This window comes from Mercenaria mercenaria, chromosome 8 (assembly GCF_021730395.1).
Source record: "Mercenaria mercenaria strain notata chromosome 8, MADL_Memer_1, whole genome shotgun sequence".
NCBI lineage: Eukaryota > Metazoa > Mollusca > Bivalvia > Venerida > Veneridae > Mercenaria > Mercenaria mercenaria.
The window spans coordinates 8,286,977-8,309,813 of NC_069368.1; the positions used below are offsets into that span (position 1 = coordinate 8,286,977).

Below are 22,837 nucleotides of genomic sequence, written 5' to 3' on the forward strand. Positions count from 1 at the left end.
CTTTATGGTAGTTTAATTCCGTGAGGGTAATTATTGTAATGGAGACGTAAACATTTTCCGAGGTGCAAATGAAAGCTGGCTCTGTTTCTTGGTTTATGAATTATAAATTATTTCTGTATTTACTAAAATTTCAAAACTATCGAAACTATCGATTGTTGAAGGAACTATCGGCGATTGTTATTGGATCGTGACTTTTCTATCGATGCATGCTATCGGGACACTTAGTATCGCAATGCATCGATAGTTCAATGTATCGTTACACCCCTAATTTATATCAGTCGAGATTTCCTGTATTTATGCACTGTTAATATTGTGAAAACTGCTCTAATTTTTTTTCACATATTAGCAATTTTACACTTGAAAAAAAGACACAGTCATCGAAATTAGCAGTGGTCAAATGGCCCATGACCTGAGTGAAATTTCTGTCAAACCAGTGAAAATTTCCAAACTAGTGGCCCGCTTGACCAGTGAACATATTGCAGGGGTGTAAAATTCCACTCGACCGCTCGCACTGGCGAGTTAAAGTCCGGATAGGACGAGTGGATCTCGCTGTATACTCGACCGATCGGGCGAGTGGTTTTTACGTCGTAGCTTTAATGAAATTCAGAAATTACATCTTGAAAAACGTCAACAAACTTTGAGATAGTTCAGTTGCTACTTTGATTGACTGGAATTTACCCGCGAATCGTAAAGATATCAAAACTTCAATCATGCCGGTAATTTTCCATTCCGAGAGCACGTCCGACCTATCGTAATATCAAATTTACATCTCCGTTACTTTTGTTTATCGACCAGTACACAAAAAAAAAGCGCGTAGTGCATTCATTTTTTAACATTATCGCTTCAGTTTTTCAACATCGCTTGAGAAGTAATACAATTTGAATTCTACTAAGATTTCAATAAAATATCGACGGAAATGTAAGCAAATTTGTATGAAAACGGTCAAATTTTCATATAATCATTTGTTAAATTTCAAACAGCGCGATCTTAATTACTGATTTCTTTCTAAGAGAAAATAAGCGATACATACTATGGGCATAAAATTCGGACTTTTGACCAGAAAGAACAAAAAACAGAATTAAAAAATCTGAAATAATGAAAAAGCGGCAGTAATTTAAATACATCGAGTAAAATGATTTTTTTGGTGAAAAGGTTTCTGTTAGTGCGGCGGAATAGGTTACGTGACCTCGTGGACGTAAATAGAAATGTGGTTTTAAAATAAAACAAAATGATGTTGTTCCGGTTTTTAATAAGTTTTAAATGAATCTTTGTACATGTATTTTTTTTTTTATAAAATATTCTTCTCAAACGATAATGTAAATTCCTTGAGGGCAAATAGGTCACATGGCGCGAAAAACTGTAATATGATGTAATGCCATGACAATCTCATGCAACAATACCGCTTTGATCTCCACTTCAGATATCATGATGCCGACACACTTTTAGCTCTTTGAGTGGATGTTAGTTGATGATGAAAGCAGGCCAATTACTTAGTTTATCAACAGAATAAATACCGATGATCGTCAACTTTTTTTTTTTCGCTTTCAAGACAGGTAGGTGGATGATGAAAATTGTGTCCATATTTTAAGAACACTTTTTAAAATAATTATTTTTCGGGAAATAAGTCTTGAAAAAAGGAAAATAATTGATGTTTAATACTTTCCTGACACTTTGGGAAACTACGGTAGGGGTTAGACTGTGATTATTTTTACTATCGATGCATTTATTATGGAGAGCAACTTGATGGTGGAGATGACAAAATTAGTGAAAGAAAAATGTCTGGTGTGAAAAAGAAATTTAAGAGTAACCAAAAATGAATAATCAAAAAGGAAAGGTAGTGTACGAGCTATGTGTTATGTTTGAAATTTGCTTGTTGTACATAATACTCCTTCCTTACTACCTGAGTTTTAAAAATGTCAATTATTAGGGCGAGTGACTGTCCACTAAGGGCGAGTAGATTTTACTAGCTACTAGTCCTGCTGGGTGAGTGGTGTGAAAAAGAATTTTACACCCCTGATATTGGCAGAAGTCCTAATCTTGTCTGTATCAAAGTGTGTCAGGATAATTAAGATAACTGTTCATGTTTTACAATTGTAACAGTCTCAAGAAAAATATGCAGCCTCGACCAGAACTTGTACCTCAAACCTTTGGCTTACTGTTAACCGAATTCAGATGCACACCCCAGCCAAACTGCTTCCCTCGCATAGGCTCCAAGAGTGAGCATCCTGGACGAGCCCCCAAATGTAACAGTCTCAGGAAAAATGTGCAGCCTCGACCAGGACTCGAACTTCGGACCTGGCTTACTGTGCCAACGCTCTACTAATTGCGCTACCAAGGCCACACATTATGAGTACCGCTACACAATTATACCAAATTCATTAAAATCGACCGATGTCTTAGCTATCGCATCTTGATTTATAAAGGAAATGTAATGCTCACGATCATCATCATCGTCAAAGAGCTTGGACTATTATATAATTGTTTTATATTTGATATTGATATATATTGTACAATTGTTATTAGTTTTATAGTTATTTCTATATATAGCTAATTTGTGAATTTTCTGGGACCTGGTCAAAGCTCAAATACCTGGTCGAATAAAATCGAGGACGAATCAGCGAGATATTTTTTTAGTTTGGTAATTATTGTAAATTTCCATCCCAATAGGATTATAACAAGTTGATCTATAAAAATGTTCGGCTAGACTTTAGATTCTGTCCGTAGCTATTCTCGTTATTTGGGCATTCTTTTATTTATCGATATGGTAGCATGGATATATTTTCCTCGCCAGTTAGAAATCGGGGGCACAGCCCCATTATGAAATATACAATAAAAAAGCCTTACTTTATTTGAACCATACAGGTACTGGATATTGCAAATTATGCAGATTTTACCTACGGACAGATTCTAAAAGTGCTCCAAATGTTCTAAACATACAAGTCTAAAAAAGATTGCTATTGATCAGAAAACAGCAGATACCTGCAGAGTTTGGTAACTGCCGACTTTGTTTTCGGCGCCTTTTCAGGCGTTTCCGATGACTTTGATTACTTCCGGTCTATTTGTTGTTTACATTGGTTTCCGATAAATTTTATTAAAATAATGTCTCACAGAAATTAGCTTCACTATACTTTGAATGAAATAGCTACTTCATGATTCATTTAAATCCATCCGATTTGTAGACTTCAAAATAATGACGGACGGTAGGTTAAAAAATGCATGACAGTTCAAATAAAGGGCTTTATTTTATACCCAAAAATATTCGTACTTAGCATAAATTTATTTACATATCCCTCTGTTGAATTTTAGATAAATAATGCATTCTCATAAACTTCATTAAATGCAAAATGACTCCAGTTCAATAGGCAGTGGCTAGTCAGGTAGCCTTACACATTTGGTTTATCAGGATTACTCATTTTTTGTCATCCTAGGCCTTAGTCGAACTAATCCAACATATACAGTTTTTTTTATATTTTGACGGTCAAACTGTAACTCAGCGACACTAAGCTTGTCTACCTAGTCCTAAATATAAGACCTGACATAACTCATATCACTTTATAACTTCATTTTAATTGATATATATATATTTTACTTTTTTTATTTTCCGTGTCGAAAAAGGCTTTGATAGTAAAAATGTAAAATGTCAGAATATTAAATGTTGAACGTCAAATGAGAACTTTTTCACGTCTAATTATTTGGATTGATGTCATCCCTCTAACATAGTCTAAATAATGAGACCTCGGGCAGACCGATTTTACATTTTGATATTTTTACGTTGTCTACCTAGAGGTCTCAACCAGAAACAATCAAAACTGTGGTGGAAACTGTGGTCAATTGAAATTACGATTTATCAGTAGTTACGATTTTTCTTTAGCCCTAACTGCTTACCTGTTGTTTTAAATCATAAATAGTAAATAAAAAACATAAGAACAGGACATATTTATCAAGAATTTCTGTTGTAAAAAATTTAAACCTCTAACGTTTCAGTCGTCTTCATGTAATGGCGGTCAGAGGCGTGACCAATGAAAACGCTTCGTGTAGTAATGTGTTTACCGGTGATCGGCCATTTTCCAATATGTAGTACACTCGTGTTAAACCTTGGCAATTTTTTAACTGCCATAGTTTGAATTTTTCTAAAGAAGTCTCAGTAATATATACATCATTGAAAAGGAAAAATTACAGGCTTTCTATGTATGTATTTCTTTTTTTTATCCGTTGCATTATTATAACATAATTCCCGCCCAACGGATTCCATTGGGTGTTACTTACGCAAAGAAGAGGACAGTGCTACCACATTCTTTACCTTTTCTGGTTTGTACTCGGAGGCGGATATCGACAAGTCAAAATAATATAACGATATTCAACTCTCGAGTACAATTATTTGGACTACCCTCTAACAGTGACAGTCAAAAGTTATCACGCTGTCCCGAAACATACTATTATTTGGACTACTATTCTATCTATCTATCTTCCGTTGACGTCAAACCCCTTGTGGGAACGTAGACGTTTTGCACGTCAAAATCAAAAAGAGAAAGAATATATAGTGATAAAAATTTAGAGTGGAAGAAACTAAAAATTACTTTGGTGATATAAAAAGCTTAAAACTTGAGTTTGCAGATTAACTAGGGTGACGTATGTTCAAGGCTGCAAACTGCAGCACTGAACTGCTCTAGGGTAGGGAGGTGGGCGACACTGGGGGGGAAGTTGGTTTCAATGGTACACTGTTCTCGGAAAATAAGAAAACTAATGTAATAGTCAGTGGTTGCAGTAATTAACCTATAACTTAGGGAATGGCCATAGCGGACACATCGGGTCATTGGGGTCAGGTAATCTATGATTGGGATAGCATCCAGGTAGACAAGTGTACATGTACTGTCACTGAGTGGCTGCTTTTTAATTTCTGACATTTGCAGTTACAGTTTGACCGTCGCAATATAAAACAAACTGTATGCGTCAGATTTGTTCGACTAGCTAGTCGGGTAACATGACTTTTCAGCCAGAGTAAATTTAAGTAGCCTTGCTAGCCTAGGAGTTTATATAGAGGCCCCTCGTCAACATTCATCATTTTCAGTAATCACCTCACTCTGGAGGAGTATACTCATGATTTGATTAAGATACTGTACATGTACAGCCCTAAGGAACAATTATTTACATTTAAAAGACTAAAAATCTCTATTTATTATTATTATTATTATTATATACCAGATTTATACAGCGCCCTTTTCATGATATTAAAACACGTTCAAAGGTGATTTACATATATAGGAAAGCCACACAGGGCACGAAATTCATCCTCTAGTATAGACACAGAGCGATCTGACCAGAGGGACAGAGTGTGATAAAGCTCCCAGAACAGATAGAGATACAGATATGCAGATACAGGCCTGTCCGGCTAACTTAGCCTAGCCCTTACAGAAAAAAAGGCCTGCTGCGTACTCTTGCTGTGTACAATACAGCGTATATGATGCGTACATGATGTGTACCTGAAATCAATAGTACACAGATATACACCGCACATACACCGATAGTACGTTTGTAGTACACTTTTGACATGCAAATGAGCTCTGCCGCGTACTACTTGCTGCGTACATGCTGTGGACTACATATACACAGATGACGCTGGAGGAATTTAAGTAATGCGGGAAATAGTCGCAGCATGTACCTACACATACACTTTTACATGCAAATGAGCTGCGGTTACTACCCCTGCGCATACATGCTGTGTCACCCTGCGCGTACATGCTGTGTACCCTGGGTACATGCTGAAGACTCTGCCCAGTCCTGCGCGTCATGCTAGTTACTCCTGCTGCAATACATGCTGTTACTCTTGTGGCGAAACTGCTGTGATAAGTAAATCCTTACCCCACAACTTTACGTATGCAAATGCTGATCATTGGACAAAAAAAAACAAAAAAAGATAAGTTGACAATGCCATCAATAAGTATTTACCCTTACCAAATAATGTAGATTGATGTTATCAAATAAATTAGTTATGCTTTTCACCATCCACTTTCAATGAAATAAATCAATTTTTGTAGCATGTATTTGGTAAACATTCGAAGAAAATGGCGTAACTGTCAAGGGAAACAACTTTAAATGCAACTAATATAAGTTTATGATTTATTAAGACGAATGTGTCGTGTAGTATTATTTTTGATTAAAAATCATCTGAAACAATCTAGACTGGAATTAAATAGCATTTTACACTTTACGTCCGTTAAAAGTAGCGCACCAAAAAATTTTGGATTGATTTTTCCAATGGGCGAGCGCAATTAGCCAAAAACGTTCTGAAATAAAACGAGCGGCAAATCCTATGAACAACTTTTTAATTTGTGAGGCCTTAATGATTAACATAACGAGCTTAAAGCCTTTATAAAACATGATAGAATGGTTGTTTTTGCTTAAGAGTATTCAAAGAACACGAGAGCTATTAATTCTTCTCATTCGGCGCTGTTGAGGCATTATCTTGGTAATTTTTCAAGTATTACAAAATGTAATGCAACGAAGTTCAAATAAGGCTTTCAATTATCCAAGTTAGAAAGCTCCAGGATTAATTCAAATGAAAAAGAATATATTTTTACACTGCATGCAAGGTGCAGCTCAGAAATCACTAAGATGTAAGCTTCACAAATGAACATTGCAAATAGTTTGGCAAATTTTCATTGTTCAGAATACCGGTAATCTGAAATATTCTATGCTATTAAGATAAAAGTTACTCAGAAATCAAGTTCTTGCTTCCAAAAAAAAAAAAAAATGTACAAATCCTTCCTGCATGAAGTGTACTTCAGACTTTTACCTAAAAAAAATTCAAAGTATAAACACCAAAAGAAAATGAACAAGTCCCTCCCGCATATATGAAGTTTACTTCAGACTTTAACTTATAAAAAAAAACTAAGTATAAATGCCAAAAGAAATTGTACAAGTCTTTCCTGCGTATATGAAGTGTACTGCACAAATTTCAAAGTATCTGCGGTGTACATGCAGTGTACTATTTTCTTGTACAAGTTCCTCCTGCGTACATGCAGTGTACTCCTTAAATTTTCAGAGTCTGTGCTGCGTACTTGAAGTGTACTAGTGACCTCCTGCGTACATGCTGTGTACTCGTCGAAATAGTATGCGGCATGTACGCGGTATGCCGTGTATGTAAAATGTACTCCTCTGGAGTACTACTGTGTTCGCGGCATATACACAGCAAATACGCAGCATGTACGCCACAGAGGCTTGCTTCTGTAAGGGAGCTCTTTGGGAATAGACAGTCTGGTTCTTTAATGTGCCCAGTGTATAATACCAATACACGTAATGCCGTCTTTCCTGGGAAGAACCAGTGCATGCATCTTAGTTAGGTGGGAGACACTCAAGAGCATCCCAGAAATTTCCAGTGCCTGGACCGGGATTCGAACCCCAGACCTCTGGATTGGCAGTCAAGTGTGTTACCACTGGCTCACCAGCTCTTAAAAAACTGATAAAACAAAAACTGGCATTTAGATTAGATTAAGAATGTGTTGACATTTCCTAAACAAAAATTATCTATGGTTAGGTTTATCCAACTAACCATAAAATTTAGCCCCAAACCTAATGTTTAAAGGAAGTTCGAAAAAGAAACTTTGCTGTGCTGTCAGTTCTAAGTTAAATTCATTCAGTAAAAATTTATAGTAGAACTATACTTCTTGTGACACTCTCTCCTAGAAATAACATTAGAAAGAAAAAAAAAACAGAAAAGGAGAAAAAAGAAAAAGTGTAAAAAAAAACTTTAGAAAGATTTTGTACCAACCTACTAATTTTTTTTTGTCAAATGACCTTTAGCATTTTTTTGCAAGGATTTATTTTTGCTTCTGTTATGCACTTGCACTCTGAAGCATATCCAGATTTGAACAGGATTTCCTTGCACTTGTAATAGTTGCATTTGTAGTAAATTTCATACCAAGTTCCAGGCAACTGTGATAGTAACACTGTGTTCAGAGTGTGTATGTCAGAAGCCTTAAAGATGTGAAAAGAACTGTAATTTATGTTTGGGATATGATTCAAACAATGGAAAAGTTTTACCAGATACTATATTTTTGTATATTTTAGGTTCTATTACAAAAAGTTTGCTGAAGTTAAGGAGTGGAGAGTTTGACCTTGAAAGTATTCATACAGTTGGTCTGAAAGATCATGGTATGTATTTTAAACTTTATAAATTTGTGCACATCTGTTACTGTCTAAGGTGGTAACCAAATATTTGTTTGTTACTGATTAAGAATCACTTTCCTTATTTCTGCTTTAGGTTTGAGACTCACATAGCTGGCTTATTGCAGATCAGTTTGTCTACTCGGATATCTGCCTATGCCTTGAAACATGCCTAAAAAAATGCTGGATAATTGTTTCTTAGCTTGACTATTCGAAAAATAAGTAGAGCTATTCTACTCGCCACGACGTCGGCGTCACTCCTTTGTTAAGTTTTTCATACCAGTCCACATTTTGACAAAACCTTTTGAGATAAAGCTTTGAAACTTTCCACACTTATGTACCATTACATTGTCCAGTTTTAGGCAAGAGTACATAACTCCGTCAAGGATTTTGGCTGAATTACGTCCCCGTTCAACTTACAAATCTTGGTTAAGTTTTTTGTACCAGTTCATATTTGTGTAAACTGTTTGACATATGGCTTTGAAACTTTTATCACTTGTTTATTATAACAATCTCTATCTGTAGGCAAGAGTACAAAGCTCTGTCAACTATTTTGGCTGAATTATGGCCCTTTTTGGACTTGGAAATTGGTACAATTTTTGTACAAGTCCATGTTTTGTCAAAACTATTTGACATGTGGCTTTGAAACTTTGAACACTTGTTTATTATCATGATTTCCATTTGTAGGCAAGAGTATATAACTCTGTCAACTATTTTGGTGGAATTATGGCCCTTTATGGACTTAGAAATTGGTTCAGTTTTCATTCAAGTCCACGTTTTTGTCAAAACTATTTGACATGTGGCTTTGAAACTTTTAACACTTGCTTATCATCATGATGCCCATCTGTAGGTAAGAGTACATAACTCTGTCAACTATTTTGGCTGAGTTATGGCCCTTTTTGGAATTGGAAATTGGCTCAGTTTTCATACAAATCAGAGTTTTGTCAAAACTACCTGTATTTGACAAAATGTGTCTTTGAAACTTTGAACACTTGTTTATCATCATGATCTCCATCTGTAGGCAAGTGTACATAACAATGTCAACAATTTTGGCTGAATTATGGCCCTTTTAGCTTGACTTTGCGAAGAAAAAGTAGAGCTATTGCACTCATCCCGCATCGGCATCGATGTCACTGTTGGTTATAGTTTTTGATCAAGTGAAATATCTCTGTAATTATCAAAGCTTTTGACTTGAAACTTAAAAACTTATTTACTATCAAAGTTTACACCAGGAGAAACAATCCCCATAACTCTGATTTGAATTTTGACAGAGTAATGCCCCTTTTTAACTTAGATATTTTGGTTAAAGTTTTATAAAGTTTTTACTGGCAAAGCTCTAACTCAGAGTCAAGCACTGAGAAAAGTCAAATGTGCTGTCGTACGGACAGCTCTTGTTGGACATGGAAATCAGTTATATTTCATACCAGTCATTATTTTGCCTAACCTGTTTGTCATATGGCTTTGAAACTTTCATCTCTAGTTTACCATCATAGTCTACTTATGTAGGCAAGACAACATAACTAGGACAAGGACATTAGCTCAGTTATGACCCCTTTTTGACATAGAAATTAGTAAAGTTTGGCATACCATTCCATATTTTGTCTAAACTGTTTGATATATGGCTTTGAAACTTCGTACACTTGTTTACCATCATGGTCACACATTGCCATATAGTGCAAGACTGATCCAAATCCGCAAATTTATACAGGTACATTGTTTGTCTTATCTGTTTTTCTTCTTTTGTCTGAAAATCTCAGGTAATATTTTGACCCCATACTTCCATCAATTCTTCGAATAGTCAAGCATGCTGTCAACAGACCTGTTAGAAGTCTCTAAAGCTGACCAAATTCAATATATTTAACTGAACATTCTGTTTCATTGCATTCAACAGACTTTTTAAGGAAATCTGTATTTATTGTTTATCTTCCCTCTGGAACAATGAGACATTTTATTTTTATTTTTGCTTTAATTTGTGTGTGTATCTGTATCCTATCATTGGCATTGACAAAATCTGAATAAAATTAACAGGACGTTATTTATATGCATACATGTACCATTTCCCCATGTTTTTTGGTTTATTATACAAGTATGTTATTTATAATAGTCTTTATTGTGTTCTTGGATTATATCAAATGTTGGCTTACTAATTTCTTATACCTCTTACATGGTTTGGGTATAGATTGACTTAATATAGGGGTATTGTAGTAGGATAGAGTGTAAGGGTGCACTTATTCTTTCTTGCTATTGAGCTAGCTTTTATAGCCACATGGTAGAGTGTCTGCCTAAGCCCTTAGGTTTGATAGGTCCCAGGTTAAATTCCCAAAAAGGGCTGAAGTATTTTCTGTCTGTTACAGTGTGAACTTGATAGATTTTTAAATACATTTTAGAGATCAGTGACCTTGGCTGTATAGGAGAATGTACCTCATTGCAAAGATTGGATCTATCATATAATGGTCTGACCAAGTTACACAAACTAGCTGGTCTAGAAAGCCTACAATATTTGAACCTTTCTGCAAACAGAATTTCTTCTCTAGGTAAGTTTAAAGGGACTTGCCTCAAAATGAATTTAAAACTCAAAAGTTTTAAGGTATTTAATCCATAAATAGATAACATTTCGATGCCTGGCAACCCCTTGTTGTTTTTTTTTTTTTTTTGGTATCATTTGAAAGAGTTGTGTCTGCTGAACAAGAATTAGTAAATAATATGACCATAATAATATGCAAGAATCACTACAGTCATGTTTTTTGACTGCCAAATGATAAATTTTACACTGTTATTACTGGATTTCTGTTGAATCGTTAAAAACTATAAAGTAAAAATATAAAAATTCTGTAACATATTTTTATCCTGTAATTTATATTTTCTTTTTCAGTAGACAATACACTTTCAAATGATACTAAAATTATATGTGCTTACCAGGCATCAATATTTGATATATTTATATAGAACTTGATTATTTGTGGACCGAATACCTTAATGTATGAATTACAGAAAAAATAGTACATAATGGAACTCACTGATTCACTTTCATACCCACTTCAAATAAAAGGAGGATATATTGTTTTGTTCATGTCTGTCTGGTGGTACACATTCTGGTATCTGATCAGTAACTAGAGAATGCTGTTGCTTATAGTTGTAAGACTACATGGGATGCCTGTGGTCATTAGATGACTCCTTTTGTTTTTGATGGTCGGTAGGTTAAAGGTCAAGGTAGCAGTGACCACGAGATTGAAAACTGGACAGTGCTTGGGCCTACAGTGGTCACATTACATGCAGATGACCCCTGTTGTATGGGGCTATGTCATACTTTTCATTAATTTCACTGAAATGCATATCTAAGATAAATCCTTAATAAATCTTTGCTTTTAGAAATTAAATGAACACTAAATTTTTCATGTGATTATATATAAACATTGATGTTTCATGGAATATTTTTCTTTTTTCCAGAAGGGTTACAAGTGTTAGACAATCTGGAGAAATTGAATTTAGCTGGAAATCTAATTGGAGGGTAAATCAGCACTTTTGTTCTTACATTTTCCATTTTTAGCTCACCTGTCACATAGTGACAAGGTGAGCTTTTGTGATAACGCAGCGTCCGTCGTCCGTCCGTCCGTGCGTTAGTCCGTCCGTCCGTCCGTAAACTTTTGCTTGTGACCACTCTAGAGGTCACATTTTTTGTGGGATCTTTATGAAAATTGGTCAGAATGTTTATCTTGATGATATCTAGGTCAAGTTCGAAACTGGGTTACGTGCCATCAAAAAGTAGGTCAGTAGGTCTAAAAATAGAAAAACCTTGTGACCTCTCTAGAGGCCATATATTTCACAAGATCTTCATGAAAATTGGTCAGAATGTTCACCTTGATGATATCTAGGTCAAGTTTGAAACTGGGTCACGTGCCTTCAAAAACTAGGTCAGTAGGTCTAAAAATAGAAAAACCTTGTGACCTCTCTAGAGGCTATATATTTTACAAGATCTTCATGAAAATTGGTCAGAATGTTCACCTTGATGATATCTAGGTCAAGTTTGAAACTGGGTCACGTGCCTTCAAAAACTAGGTCAGTAGGTCTAAAAATAGAAAAACCTTGTGACCTCTCTAGAGGCTATATATTTTACAAGATCTTCATGAAAATTGGTCAGAATGTTCACCTTGATGATATCTAGGTTAAGTTCGAAACTGAGTCACGTGCCATCAAAAACTAGGTCAGTAGGTCAAATAATAGAAAAACCTTGTGACCTCTTTAAAGGCCATATTTTTCATGGGATCTGTATGAAAGTTGGTCTGAATGTTCATCTTGATGATATCTAGGTCAAGTTTGAAACTGGGTCACGTGTCATCAGAAACTAGGTCAGTAGGTCAAATAATAGAAAAACCTTGTGACCTCTCTAAAGGCCATATTTTTCACAGGATCTGTATAAAAATTGGTCTAAATGTTCATCTTTATGATATCTAGGTCAAGTTCGAAACTGGGTCACGTGCGGTCAAAAACTAGGTCAGTAGGTCTAAAAATAGAAAAACCTTGTGACCACTCTAGAGGCCATATATTTCATGAGATCTTCATGAAAATTGGTCAGAATGTTCACCTTGATGATATCTAGATCATGTTCGAAAGTGGGTCACGTGCCATAAAAAAACTAGGTCAGTAGGTCAAATAATAGAAAAACCTTGTGACCTCTCTAGAGGCCATATTTTTCATGGGATCTGTATGAAAGTTGGTCTGAATGTTCATCTTGATGATATCTAGGTCAAGTTCGAAAGTGGGTAACGTGCCGACGAAAACTAGGTCAGTAGGCCAAATAATAGAAAAACCTTTTGGCCTCTCTAAAGGCCATATTTTTGATGGGATCTGTATGAAAATTGGTCTGAATGTTCATCTTGATGATATCTAGGTCAGGTTTGAAACAGGGTCATGTGCGGTCAAAAACTAGGTCAGTAGGTCTAAAAATAGAAAAATCTTGTGACCTCTCTAGAGGCCATCCTTGTGAATGGATCTCCATAAAAATTGGTCAGAATGTTCACCTTGATGATATCTAGGTCAAGTTTGAAACTGGGTCATGTGTCTTTAAAAACTAGGTCAGTAGGTCAAATAATAAAAAAAACCTTGTGACATCTCTAGAGGCCATACTTTTCATGGGATCTGTATGAAAGTTGGTCTGAATGTTCATCTTGATGATATCTAGGTCAAGTTTGAAACTGGGTCAACTGCGGTCAAAAACTAGGTCAGTAGGTCTAAAAATATAGAAAAACCTTGTGACCTCTCTAAAGGCCATATTTTTCAATGGATCTTCATGAAAATTGATCTGAATGTTCACCTTGATGATATCTAGGTCATTTTCGAAACTGGGTCACGTGCGTTCAAAAACTAGGCCAGTAGGTATAAAAATAGAAAAACCTTGTGACCTCTCTAGAGGCCATATTTTTCATGAGATCTTCATGAAAATTAGTGAGAATGTTCACCTTGATGATATCTAGGTACATATCTTCGAAAACTAGGTCAATAGGTCAAATAATAGAAAAACCTTGTGACCTCTCTAGAGACCATATTTTTTCAATGGATCTTCATGAAAATTGGTAAGAATTTTTATCTTGATAATATCTAGGTCAAGTTCAAAACTGGGTCACATGAGCTCAAAAACTAGGTCACTATGTCAAATAATAGAAAAAACGACGTCATACTCAAAACTGGGTCATGTGGGAAGAGGTGAGCGATTCAGGACCATCATGGTCCTCTTGTTAGTTGAACTACCTGAACAAAGCTGAACAAAGATCTTGAACTGCTTGAAGGATTGTAAAGAAACTTGACACAAATGTTCACGACATCGAGATAACATGCAGAGCGCATGTTCTGGATGTCTCACTTCAAGGTCAAGGTCACACTTAGGGGTCATAAGCCATTGCTCTGTAACTCTTAAACCCCTTGAAGGATTTCCAAGAAACTTGACACAAATCTTCACCACATCGAGACATGTGCAGATAGTATGTTCTGGATGGCAAGCTACAAGGTCAAGGTCACACTTGGGGGTCAAAGGTCATAACTTCTGGTGTATATTCTTCACATTGCGGTGCTCTTGTTAGCTCACCTGAGCCAAACGCTCATGGTGAGCTTTTGTGACCGCTCAATGTCCGTCGTCCGTCCGTCAACATTTTCTAAAAATATTTTCTTTTTGAAAACCGCTAGACAGATTTAAACCAAACTTCACAGGAATGATCCTTGGGTGGCCCCCTTTAAGAATTGTTCAAAAAATTGAATTCCACACAGAACTCTAGTTTCCATGGCAACCGAAAGGAAAAACTTTAAAAGTCTTCTTATCCAAAACCACAAGGCGTAGAGCCTTGATATTTGGCATGATACAAGTTTTACAAAAACTTAACTAGGAAAAAACTTTAAAAATCTTCTTATCTAAATCTGCAATGCATAGAGCTTTGATATTTTGCATGTGACATCATTTAGTAGTCCTCTATGAAAATTGTTCAAATTATGCCCCTGGGGTGAAAAGAGGCCCCACCCCAGGGTTCCAAGTTTTACATAGACTTATATAGGAAAAGTCTTTAAAAATCTTCTTGTCTGAAACCACTAGACCTAGGCCTTTGATATTTGGTATGTAGCATTGCCTTTTAATCCTCTACCAAGATTGTTTAGATTGTAATCCTGGGTTTAAAAGAGGCCCCATCCCGGGGGTCCCAAGTTTTACATAGACTGATATAGGATTTTTTTTTTAAATCTTCTTGCCTGAAACTGCAAGGCCTAAGCTTTTGATATTTGGTATGTTGCATTGCCTTGTGGTTCTCTACCAAAATTGTTTAAATTATGACTCTTAGGTAAAAAGAGGCCCTGCCCTGGGGAACCCCAAGTTTTACATAGACTTACATAGGAAAAAACTTTTAAAAATCTTCTTGACTAAAAGTTCAAGGCCTGGGCTTTTGATATTCAGTATGTATCATTGCCTAGTGGCTCTCTAACAAGATTGTCCAAATTATGCTCCTTTGGTGAAAAGATTGTTCAAATTTTACCGATTCGTCAAAAAACATGGCTGCCAGGGGGTGTGGTCACTTTTCCCTATATATATAGCAGGGCGTCAAGTTACCTATATTTACCTATATTTTCCTGTATTTTAGCCCTCTACCTATAATAACCTATAAAATCCTATATTTTGCCAAAATACCTATAAATACCTGTAATCTGGAAATTTTGTGGTAAGCAAGGAATACAAAGGTCATTCAAACCATTAAAAAAGAAGTAATTCTATGATAATTGAGTTTATAAATATGCTGTTACCTTTTAGGCATTGAAATATGTATTCCTTTCAGGTGTAGCGACCCTGCCCAGCCTAGCTTTAGGAAAGCTTTAAGTAATGGAAGTTCTTTTTTCAATTAGAATATTTTCCATTTCTTAAAGCTTTCAGGTATAAAAATAGGAATAGGAAATGCACATGTTTTTATTTTGTTTTCAGAATAAACAAGCCTTAATGTTTCATAATTAAGCCTCATAATGCCTGCTAATAAGAGTCAGTTTCGAGATAGGTGGCTATCAGAAGTAGATGGCAATGGACATGAACTGAAATTATGGTGTGTCAAGGGGAAGAGTGACTCTTATGGTCACTGTACACATTGTGCAAAACTGACATAAAGTGTGATAATGCTGGACTGAGACAAATTCTTCAACATGCAAAAGGCACTCAACACAAGAAATTAAGTAAAGTTGCTTTCTCATCAACACAAGCTAAACTGAAATTTAAACCTCCAACAGCTGATGAAAACCCATGTTCAGCTTCAGAAGGAACAGTCCATGGTAGCATTAGTGAATCACCAGCTACCACCTCAAAGCAAAAGCAAATTTTAAGCTATTCATATGCTAAAGATGATGTTATTTCTGCTGAAGTATTGTGGGCAGCAAAATGTGCCTGTTCTAATATAAGCTTTAGAGCCAATGATGGAATTGGAGAAACATTCAAAGCTATGTTTCATTGTCCAATAGCAGATGGATTTAGTACGAGTCGAACAAAATTGTCATACCTCTTGTCTGATGGGTTAGGACCTTCCTTCACCAAACTGTTGCTGTAAGTTGTGAGACAGTCAAGTAACTATTTTTCTTCAATAATGATGAAACTACTCAGGCTCAAGTGAAGAAGCAAATGGACCTTTAATAAGGTATTGGTCTCCAACGTATGATGATGTCTGGTGTAGGTATTACAAATCCTTGTTCTTTGCTCATGCAGATGGAAAGACTGTTGCATCAGCAATGGTAGGGGACTCTTCTTGGGGACACTGTACCAATTAAATATTTAATTGCACTTGGCAGTGATGGACCAAATGTCAACAAAACAATTTTTAGGGAAGTGTCTAAACAAATTAAAGAAACTTCACCTCATTGGGAAGGACTATTGAATGTTGATACATGTAATCTTCATACCATGCATAATGCATTTAGCAAGGGCATTGAAGAGTATGGTCAAGAAGCAGAAGACCTTGCAAAAGCCTTATTTGGTTTGTACAAATGCAGGCCCAACACAATATTTTATACTTGTATTAACAATGTACTGATATATGTTGTTAGCAATATGGCTTGGTTTGCCTAATTCCCTGTTAAACTGATTTGAGTACCAGTATTGGTAAAGTTTTGTCTGTTGGTGAATTAATAGTTTATTATGAAAGTAAGATATATGTTAAAATGTTATTTGTTTAAAATCATAAAAGTAGCCACTTTTTCTGTTCCTTTATATTTTATGTTTAATAAAAGAGAGTGCTGGTAGGTGGTGAAGGAGGATAAAACACTTGTCTGACTTGTTTTCTTCATTATAAGCAACCTATATAATCCTATATTTCTGGCCCCCAAATACCTATATTTCAGGATCCTACCTATATTTTTGACTCCCAAAAGCACTTGACGCCCTGATATAGTGGAAACTTTAAAAATCTTCTTGTGTGAAACTACTGGCCCCATTTTAAAATGATTTAAAGCAAATGGTCCTTGTGTGACCCCCTACCAAGATTGTTCAAATTATTCCGATTCGTCAAAAAACATGGCCACCAGGGGACGTGGTCACTTTTCCCTATATGTATATAGTGGAAACTTTAAAAATCTTCTTGTGTGAAACTGCTTGTGGGATTTTAAAATAATTTTACACAAATGGTCCTTGTGTGACCCTCTACCAAGATTATTCAAATTATTCCGATTCATCAAAAAACATGGCTGCCAGGAGGCTTGGTCACTTTTCCCAATATTTGATTTTAAAATAATTTTACACAAATGGTCCTGTGACCCTCTGATTATTTTGATTTGTCAAAAAACATGGCCAACAGAGAGCGTAGTTACTTTTCCCTATATGTATATAGTGGAAACTTTAAAACTATTTTGACATGTATATGATATAGGATAACATAGAAGAAACCTAACTCTGTACTTGTACCATTACATTATACAAATGCGCTTGAAGCCTTGTACAGGTTAGCGTTTTAGGGTCAATGCTCCTCTCGTTATATGAGTTATATAGGAAAAAATACTTCAGAAATTATCTGATCATATTTCCTAGACTGTTTAATTATAATTACCTTATGACCCCAAGTATTAGGGGTCACTTGACTGTAACCTTGACCTACTGACCTACTTTCTTGTTTTTTAAGATACAGGCTTGAAATTTGGTTGACATTATACTGTTTTGCACATGTGCTGATCTTAAAACTGGTTTTCAGTGACCTTGAATGTGACCTACTGACCTACTTTTGTGTTTTTTAAGATACAGCTTTGAAATTTGGATGACATGTTTAGTTTTGCATGCTGATCTTTAAATAGACTTTCACTGACCATCAGTTTGACTTACTGACCTACTTTCTTGTTTTCTATTTTGATTCCATACCTCATGTTTTTATTTCGATGCAAATGAGATGTGAAACCAAAATTTGTAGTCTTGTTTGGCACCATATAACCTATATTGTGTTGGTGCGCCATAAAACCCAAATAAATAAATAAATTCTTGTTTTCTAAGCAACAACAAAAGGATTTGGACCACCTGTAATATTTTTTTTTTACAGATTTCAAAAGTAATCTTGCATAATCTTTACCTTGACCCACTCTCCTAATTTTCTTGTTTTTTAAAGGCAGTTGTGAGAGACATGCACTTTTCTCAAAAGCAGCTCTAGTTACTGAATGAATTTGGCTTAAACTTAAAATAGCCACCTGATGTGACAGATGGTGCATTACTCTTGAAGAAATATTCCATGAATTATGTCCCTTTCGTACTTAGTTTATGTTTTGATACACTTTCACTGTATCTCTTTTCTTACTAAATGCATTCGATTCAGATTGAAAATGACTTCAGGTGCTCCTAAGGACATCAATTCAGGCACAGGCAGCACCAAGATAGAACCACCAACCTGCCATTAGCCAGGTGGATGTCTCCCTGACATGGGTCTCCCTGACATATATAGTGATCAGAGCATTACTTGAATGTACAGAGATAATGAGCAAGTGAATTGGAAGTTGTTGACCTTAATGACTCTGCCGTGGAGGCCCCACCACCTGCTGCAGTCTAAATGAAAGATGTTAAGAACAAAGAGTTATGTAACATGAAAAACATATACTGGGTATATATTGCAGATATCATTTTGCGTATTCTTTGTATTTGAAGGATTGATTCTCTGCGTTGCCTGACCAGCTTAGAGAAGTTGACAAGTTTACGTTTACGTGACAACACTAAGGGCTTGTCAAATCCTGTATGTATGAACAGTAACTATGTATCGGATGTATGTGCAATGTTTCCAAATCTACTCACTCTGGATGGTAATGTTCATTTTATTCCTTTTTTTTTTTTCAAAAATAAAGTAAACATCAATTTTAGCCATTTTATAAAAATACTGATAATATGCATCCATCTAAGGATTTTTATTATAGAATGATGAAAGGAAAATTTTATTTTTGGACTGGCGTTTGTCATCAAGAATATTTTCACAGGGTGCATAATTTCTATCGAAAATTACAGCTGAGGTGTTTTAAATGTTGCAATTTTGTCTCCTTTCTGATTCATGTAAAGCTTTAATAAATCTGATTAAAGGTAGTGGACCCATAATAACAATCAACAATTTATGTAATCCTTGTATACTTGCTACGTCTTTATGGAAAGCCATGTATGCTTTGGACTACATTTACAACTGAAGTTTTAATTTTTGTCGACTTCTTTTTGTACATTTATGTACAGTGTCATAGTTCACTGAAAAATTTTGTAGGTGAAAGATTAAAAGGCAGAGGTAGCGATGTATTCAGAATATTGCGGGAAATTGATACAGCCCTTGCAAGTAAGTGTATAATGCACAAAGTGCTTATTACAGACTGTTTAAATATTTCTGCTTAATTGAAAATATCCGTCAACATTTTCTAAAAAAAATGCTTCTTGAAATCCACTGGGCAGAATTACACCAAACTTCACAGGAATGATCCTTGGATGGTCCCTTTTCAAAATTATTCAAAGAATTTAATTCCATGCAGAACTCTGGTTGCCATGGCAACCAAAAGGAAAAACTTTAAAAATCTTCTTGTCCAAAAGCGCAAGGCATAGAGCCTTGATATTTGGCATGTGACATCACCTAATGGTCCTCTATGAAGAGTATTCAAATTGTGCCCTTGGGGTGAAAAGAGGCTCCACCCCGGGGGTCATTTGTTTTATGAGTTATATAAGTTTTACATAGATTTATAGAGAAAAAAACTTTAAAAATCTTCTTGTCTAAAACCACAATTAAGACCTAGGCCTTTGATATTTTGTATGTAGCATTGCCTTGTGGTCCTGTACCAAAATTGTTCTAACTATTACCCTGGGATGAAAAGAAGCCCTGCCCCGGGGGATCTCGAGTTTTACATAGACTTATGTAGGAAAAAACCTTAAAAATCTTGTTTGAAACTGCAAGGCATAGGCTTTTGATATTTGGTATGTTGCATTGCTTTGTGGTCCTCTACCAAAGTTGTTCAAATTATGCCCCTGGGGTGAAAAGAGGCCTTGCCCTGAGGTTCCAAATTTAACATAGACTTATATAGGGAAAAAAATAAAATCTTCTTGTCTGAAAGTTCAAGGCCTAGGTCTTTGGTATTTGGTATGTAGTATTGCCTAGTGGATCTCTAACAAGATTATTCAAATTATGCCCCAGGGGTGAAAAGAGACCCCACCCTGGGGGTCATTTGTTATATTAGTTATATAGGAATAAATACTTCAGAAATTATCAGATCATATTTAATTAAAATTACCTGATGACCCCAAGTGATTAGGGGTCACTTGACTGTGACCTTGACCTACAGACCTACTTTCTGGTTTTTATTATGATACAGCCCTGAAATTTGGATAACATGTACAGTTTTGCACACCGATCTTAAAACTGACTTATTGACCATGAATGTGACCTACTGACCTACTTTCCAATATTTTAGCATCAGTTTGCCATGTGGCTCATATTACTCAGGTGAGTGATTCAGGGTCATCAGAACCCTCTTGTTATACCTTTAACTGGTAAACAGAAAAATGCAAGTTGTACTGGTATCTTTAGACAGTATTTTCATGGCAACATAAATGTGTATACATTGTTTTTTCAAATTTAAAAAAATATATATAAGAGTAACTGCCTCGTTCTGTTCTTATTTAAGTTTATGAACTGATAAGAAAATCCACAAAAATAAGTCCACATCGAATAACAACTTTACAGTATTTTATCTTCTTTACAGACAGGACAGACATGGAGAACTCGAGGGAATATGCAGTTGAACCTTGGGTACCAGAAGATTATTGGCAGCCATCTTTAAAATTTGAGCAGTCTATGCTGGGTGATGCACAACAGCAGTTAGAAGGTAAGTGGCGACATTTCATTCTTGCATGGGTACACACGTGAAGTCAGAGGTGTCAAGATTCTGAGTATTTTAATTTTCATACATTTCAGCCATACACCTTACTGTGTACTTCTAAAAACTAAATTTGAAGTTTTTAAACATACAGCTTTACATGTAGCAATCAACAACTGTTTTATTATATGCCCGAAGGGATGTATTCTGTTATACCCCCGGTCTCTGTTCGTCTGCCCATCCATTAGCAGTTGCGTGTCCGCTCTCTAACTCTTGAACCCCTTTGAAGGATTTCAAAGAAACTTGACACAATTGTTCACCACATCGGAACGATGTGCAGAGCACATGTTCTGGATGGCTTGCTTCAAGGTCAAGGTCACACTGAGAGGTCAATAGTCATATGAATCTGTTTCATGTCCGCTCTGTAACTCTTGAACCCCTTAATGGTATCCAAGAAACTTGACACAAATGTTCACCACATTGAGACGATGTGCAGAGCGTATGTTCTGGATGGCTAGCTACAAGGTCAAGGTCACACTTAGGGTTCAAAGGTCATACCTTCAGGCGTATATATTGCTCTGCATTGTGGTGCTTATGTTTGGCTTTAAAATGAGAAGATTTACTTGAAATATTTCATATACAGTTAAACAAAGTAATTATCTCTTGTTATATGTAGATCAAGAAATCTGCAAGTCAAAATCGCTCTCTAAAATAGGTGATAACTGCAACTGTTGTTCTTAATTTTCTTATCCAAAAAGAGCCAAAAATGCAAGTGTTATGGATCTTTACCTAATTAATGATTCATCAGCTGTGTGCAATGTTTCAAAGCAATAGCTCTTATTTTAGCTTTTGATATAATGTGGACCTACCAATAAACAAAGTCTTAACAAGAATCAGTGCAGACAATCCTGTGAAAACAATGCTTTATAGATATTTATTTCAGAACGGTGTCACCAGACCAGCAGCCCACCCGCTTAGCTCAATAGAGAGAGCCTAGATCTACGGATGGCAGGGTTGTGAGTTTGATCCCTGAGCGGCATGTATCTTCTCCAGGACAATTTGATTAAAGCCATCATGTCTGAAATAAATCGTCCTCCACCTCTGATTCTTGTGGGGAAGTTGGCAGCTTCTTGTGAAGTTAACTGCCTGCTGTTACATAACTGAAATAATGTTGAAAAAAAAGGTGTTACACCTAAAACAAACATATCACCAGAGCAACTAATTAAAATTGTAACTTTGAATGCTGTATCATTTATATTTCAGACCTACTTGCGTCATGTAAAAGACTGTCGGGAACAGCAGAAGAAAAGTTACAGAAACTGAAAGAAGAAACCTGACACATCCTCATTCTTCTATAATCATGACACTGTCTTCAAATGTCTGTGATAATAATGGCATTAAATAGAGAACAGAAACTTTGCTGAAATTCTGTGAAACTGTTTTACTGTCAAATTATTATTACAAGGGAACTGATTCTGTGAATTTCGTTGTTGCATTTATTCAACCAGTAATCAGGAATTCACAAATTTATGTCACTATGAAGTAGCTCCTTCTGCCAAAGCAGCAATGTTCTAAGCCAACAAATTCAAGTAATTTTACAGAACAACAATTTGTGAACATTTACAGTTGAAATTTGTATCTTGAATTTCAAAGGACTGAGCATTTTACTGCAAGATAAGCGGAAATTGATTTCAAACTAGAGCTATCACTAAAGGTGATGAATGTTACCCCCCGCATGCACTGACACAGTACATATGCAACAGAACGCACACAAGATTGCATATTATGTGACTGTATGTATATAGTTGAATATGTATACATTATAGTACGAAAAACAAGTTTCCCATAACATGCGGAATAT

At 35.7% G+C, this 22,837-nt stretch overlaps 2 protein-coding genes across 2 annotated transcripts in view; one reads left to right on the forward strand and one right to left on the reverse strand.

Annotated features, from left to right (window-relative positions):
* The window catches only part of LOC123565521 (recQ-like DNA helicase BLM), a 44,855-nt gene extending 41,830 nt beyond the window's left edge, over positions 1-3,025 (reverse strand). The window contains exon 1 of the mRNA XM_053549321.1: positions 2,980-3,025. The gene's annotated coding sequence lies outside the window, so the exon portion shown is untranslated. The remainder of the gene's footprint in view (positions 1-2,979) is intronic.
* A 22-nt stretch (positions 3,026-3,047) lies between these two features.
* On the forward strand, positions 3,048-22,458 carry LOC123523102 (leucine-rich repeat-containing protein 61-like). The gene is made up of 8 exons (XM_045300734.2): positions 3,048-3,200; positions 8,068-8,151; positions 10,551-10,697; positions 11,611-11,671; positions 18,788-18,939; positions 19,383-19,451; positions 20,863-20,985; positions 22,240-22,458. Exons 1-8 carry the CDS (start codon positions 3,191-3,193, stop codon positions 22,311-22,313), a joined length of 720 nt encoding a protein of 239 aa, XP_045156669.2. The 5' UTR covers positions 3,048-3,190; the 3' UTR covers positions 22,314-22,458.
* Positions 22,459-22,837: the final 379 nt, after the last annotated feature.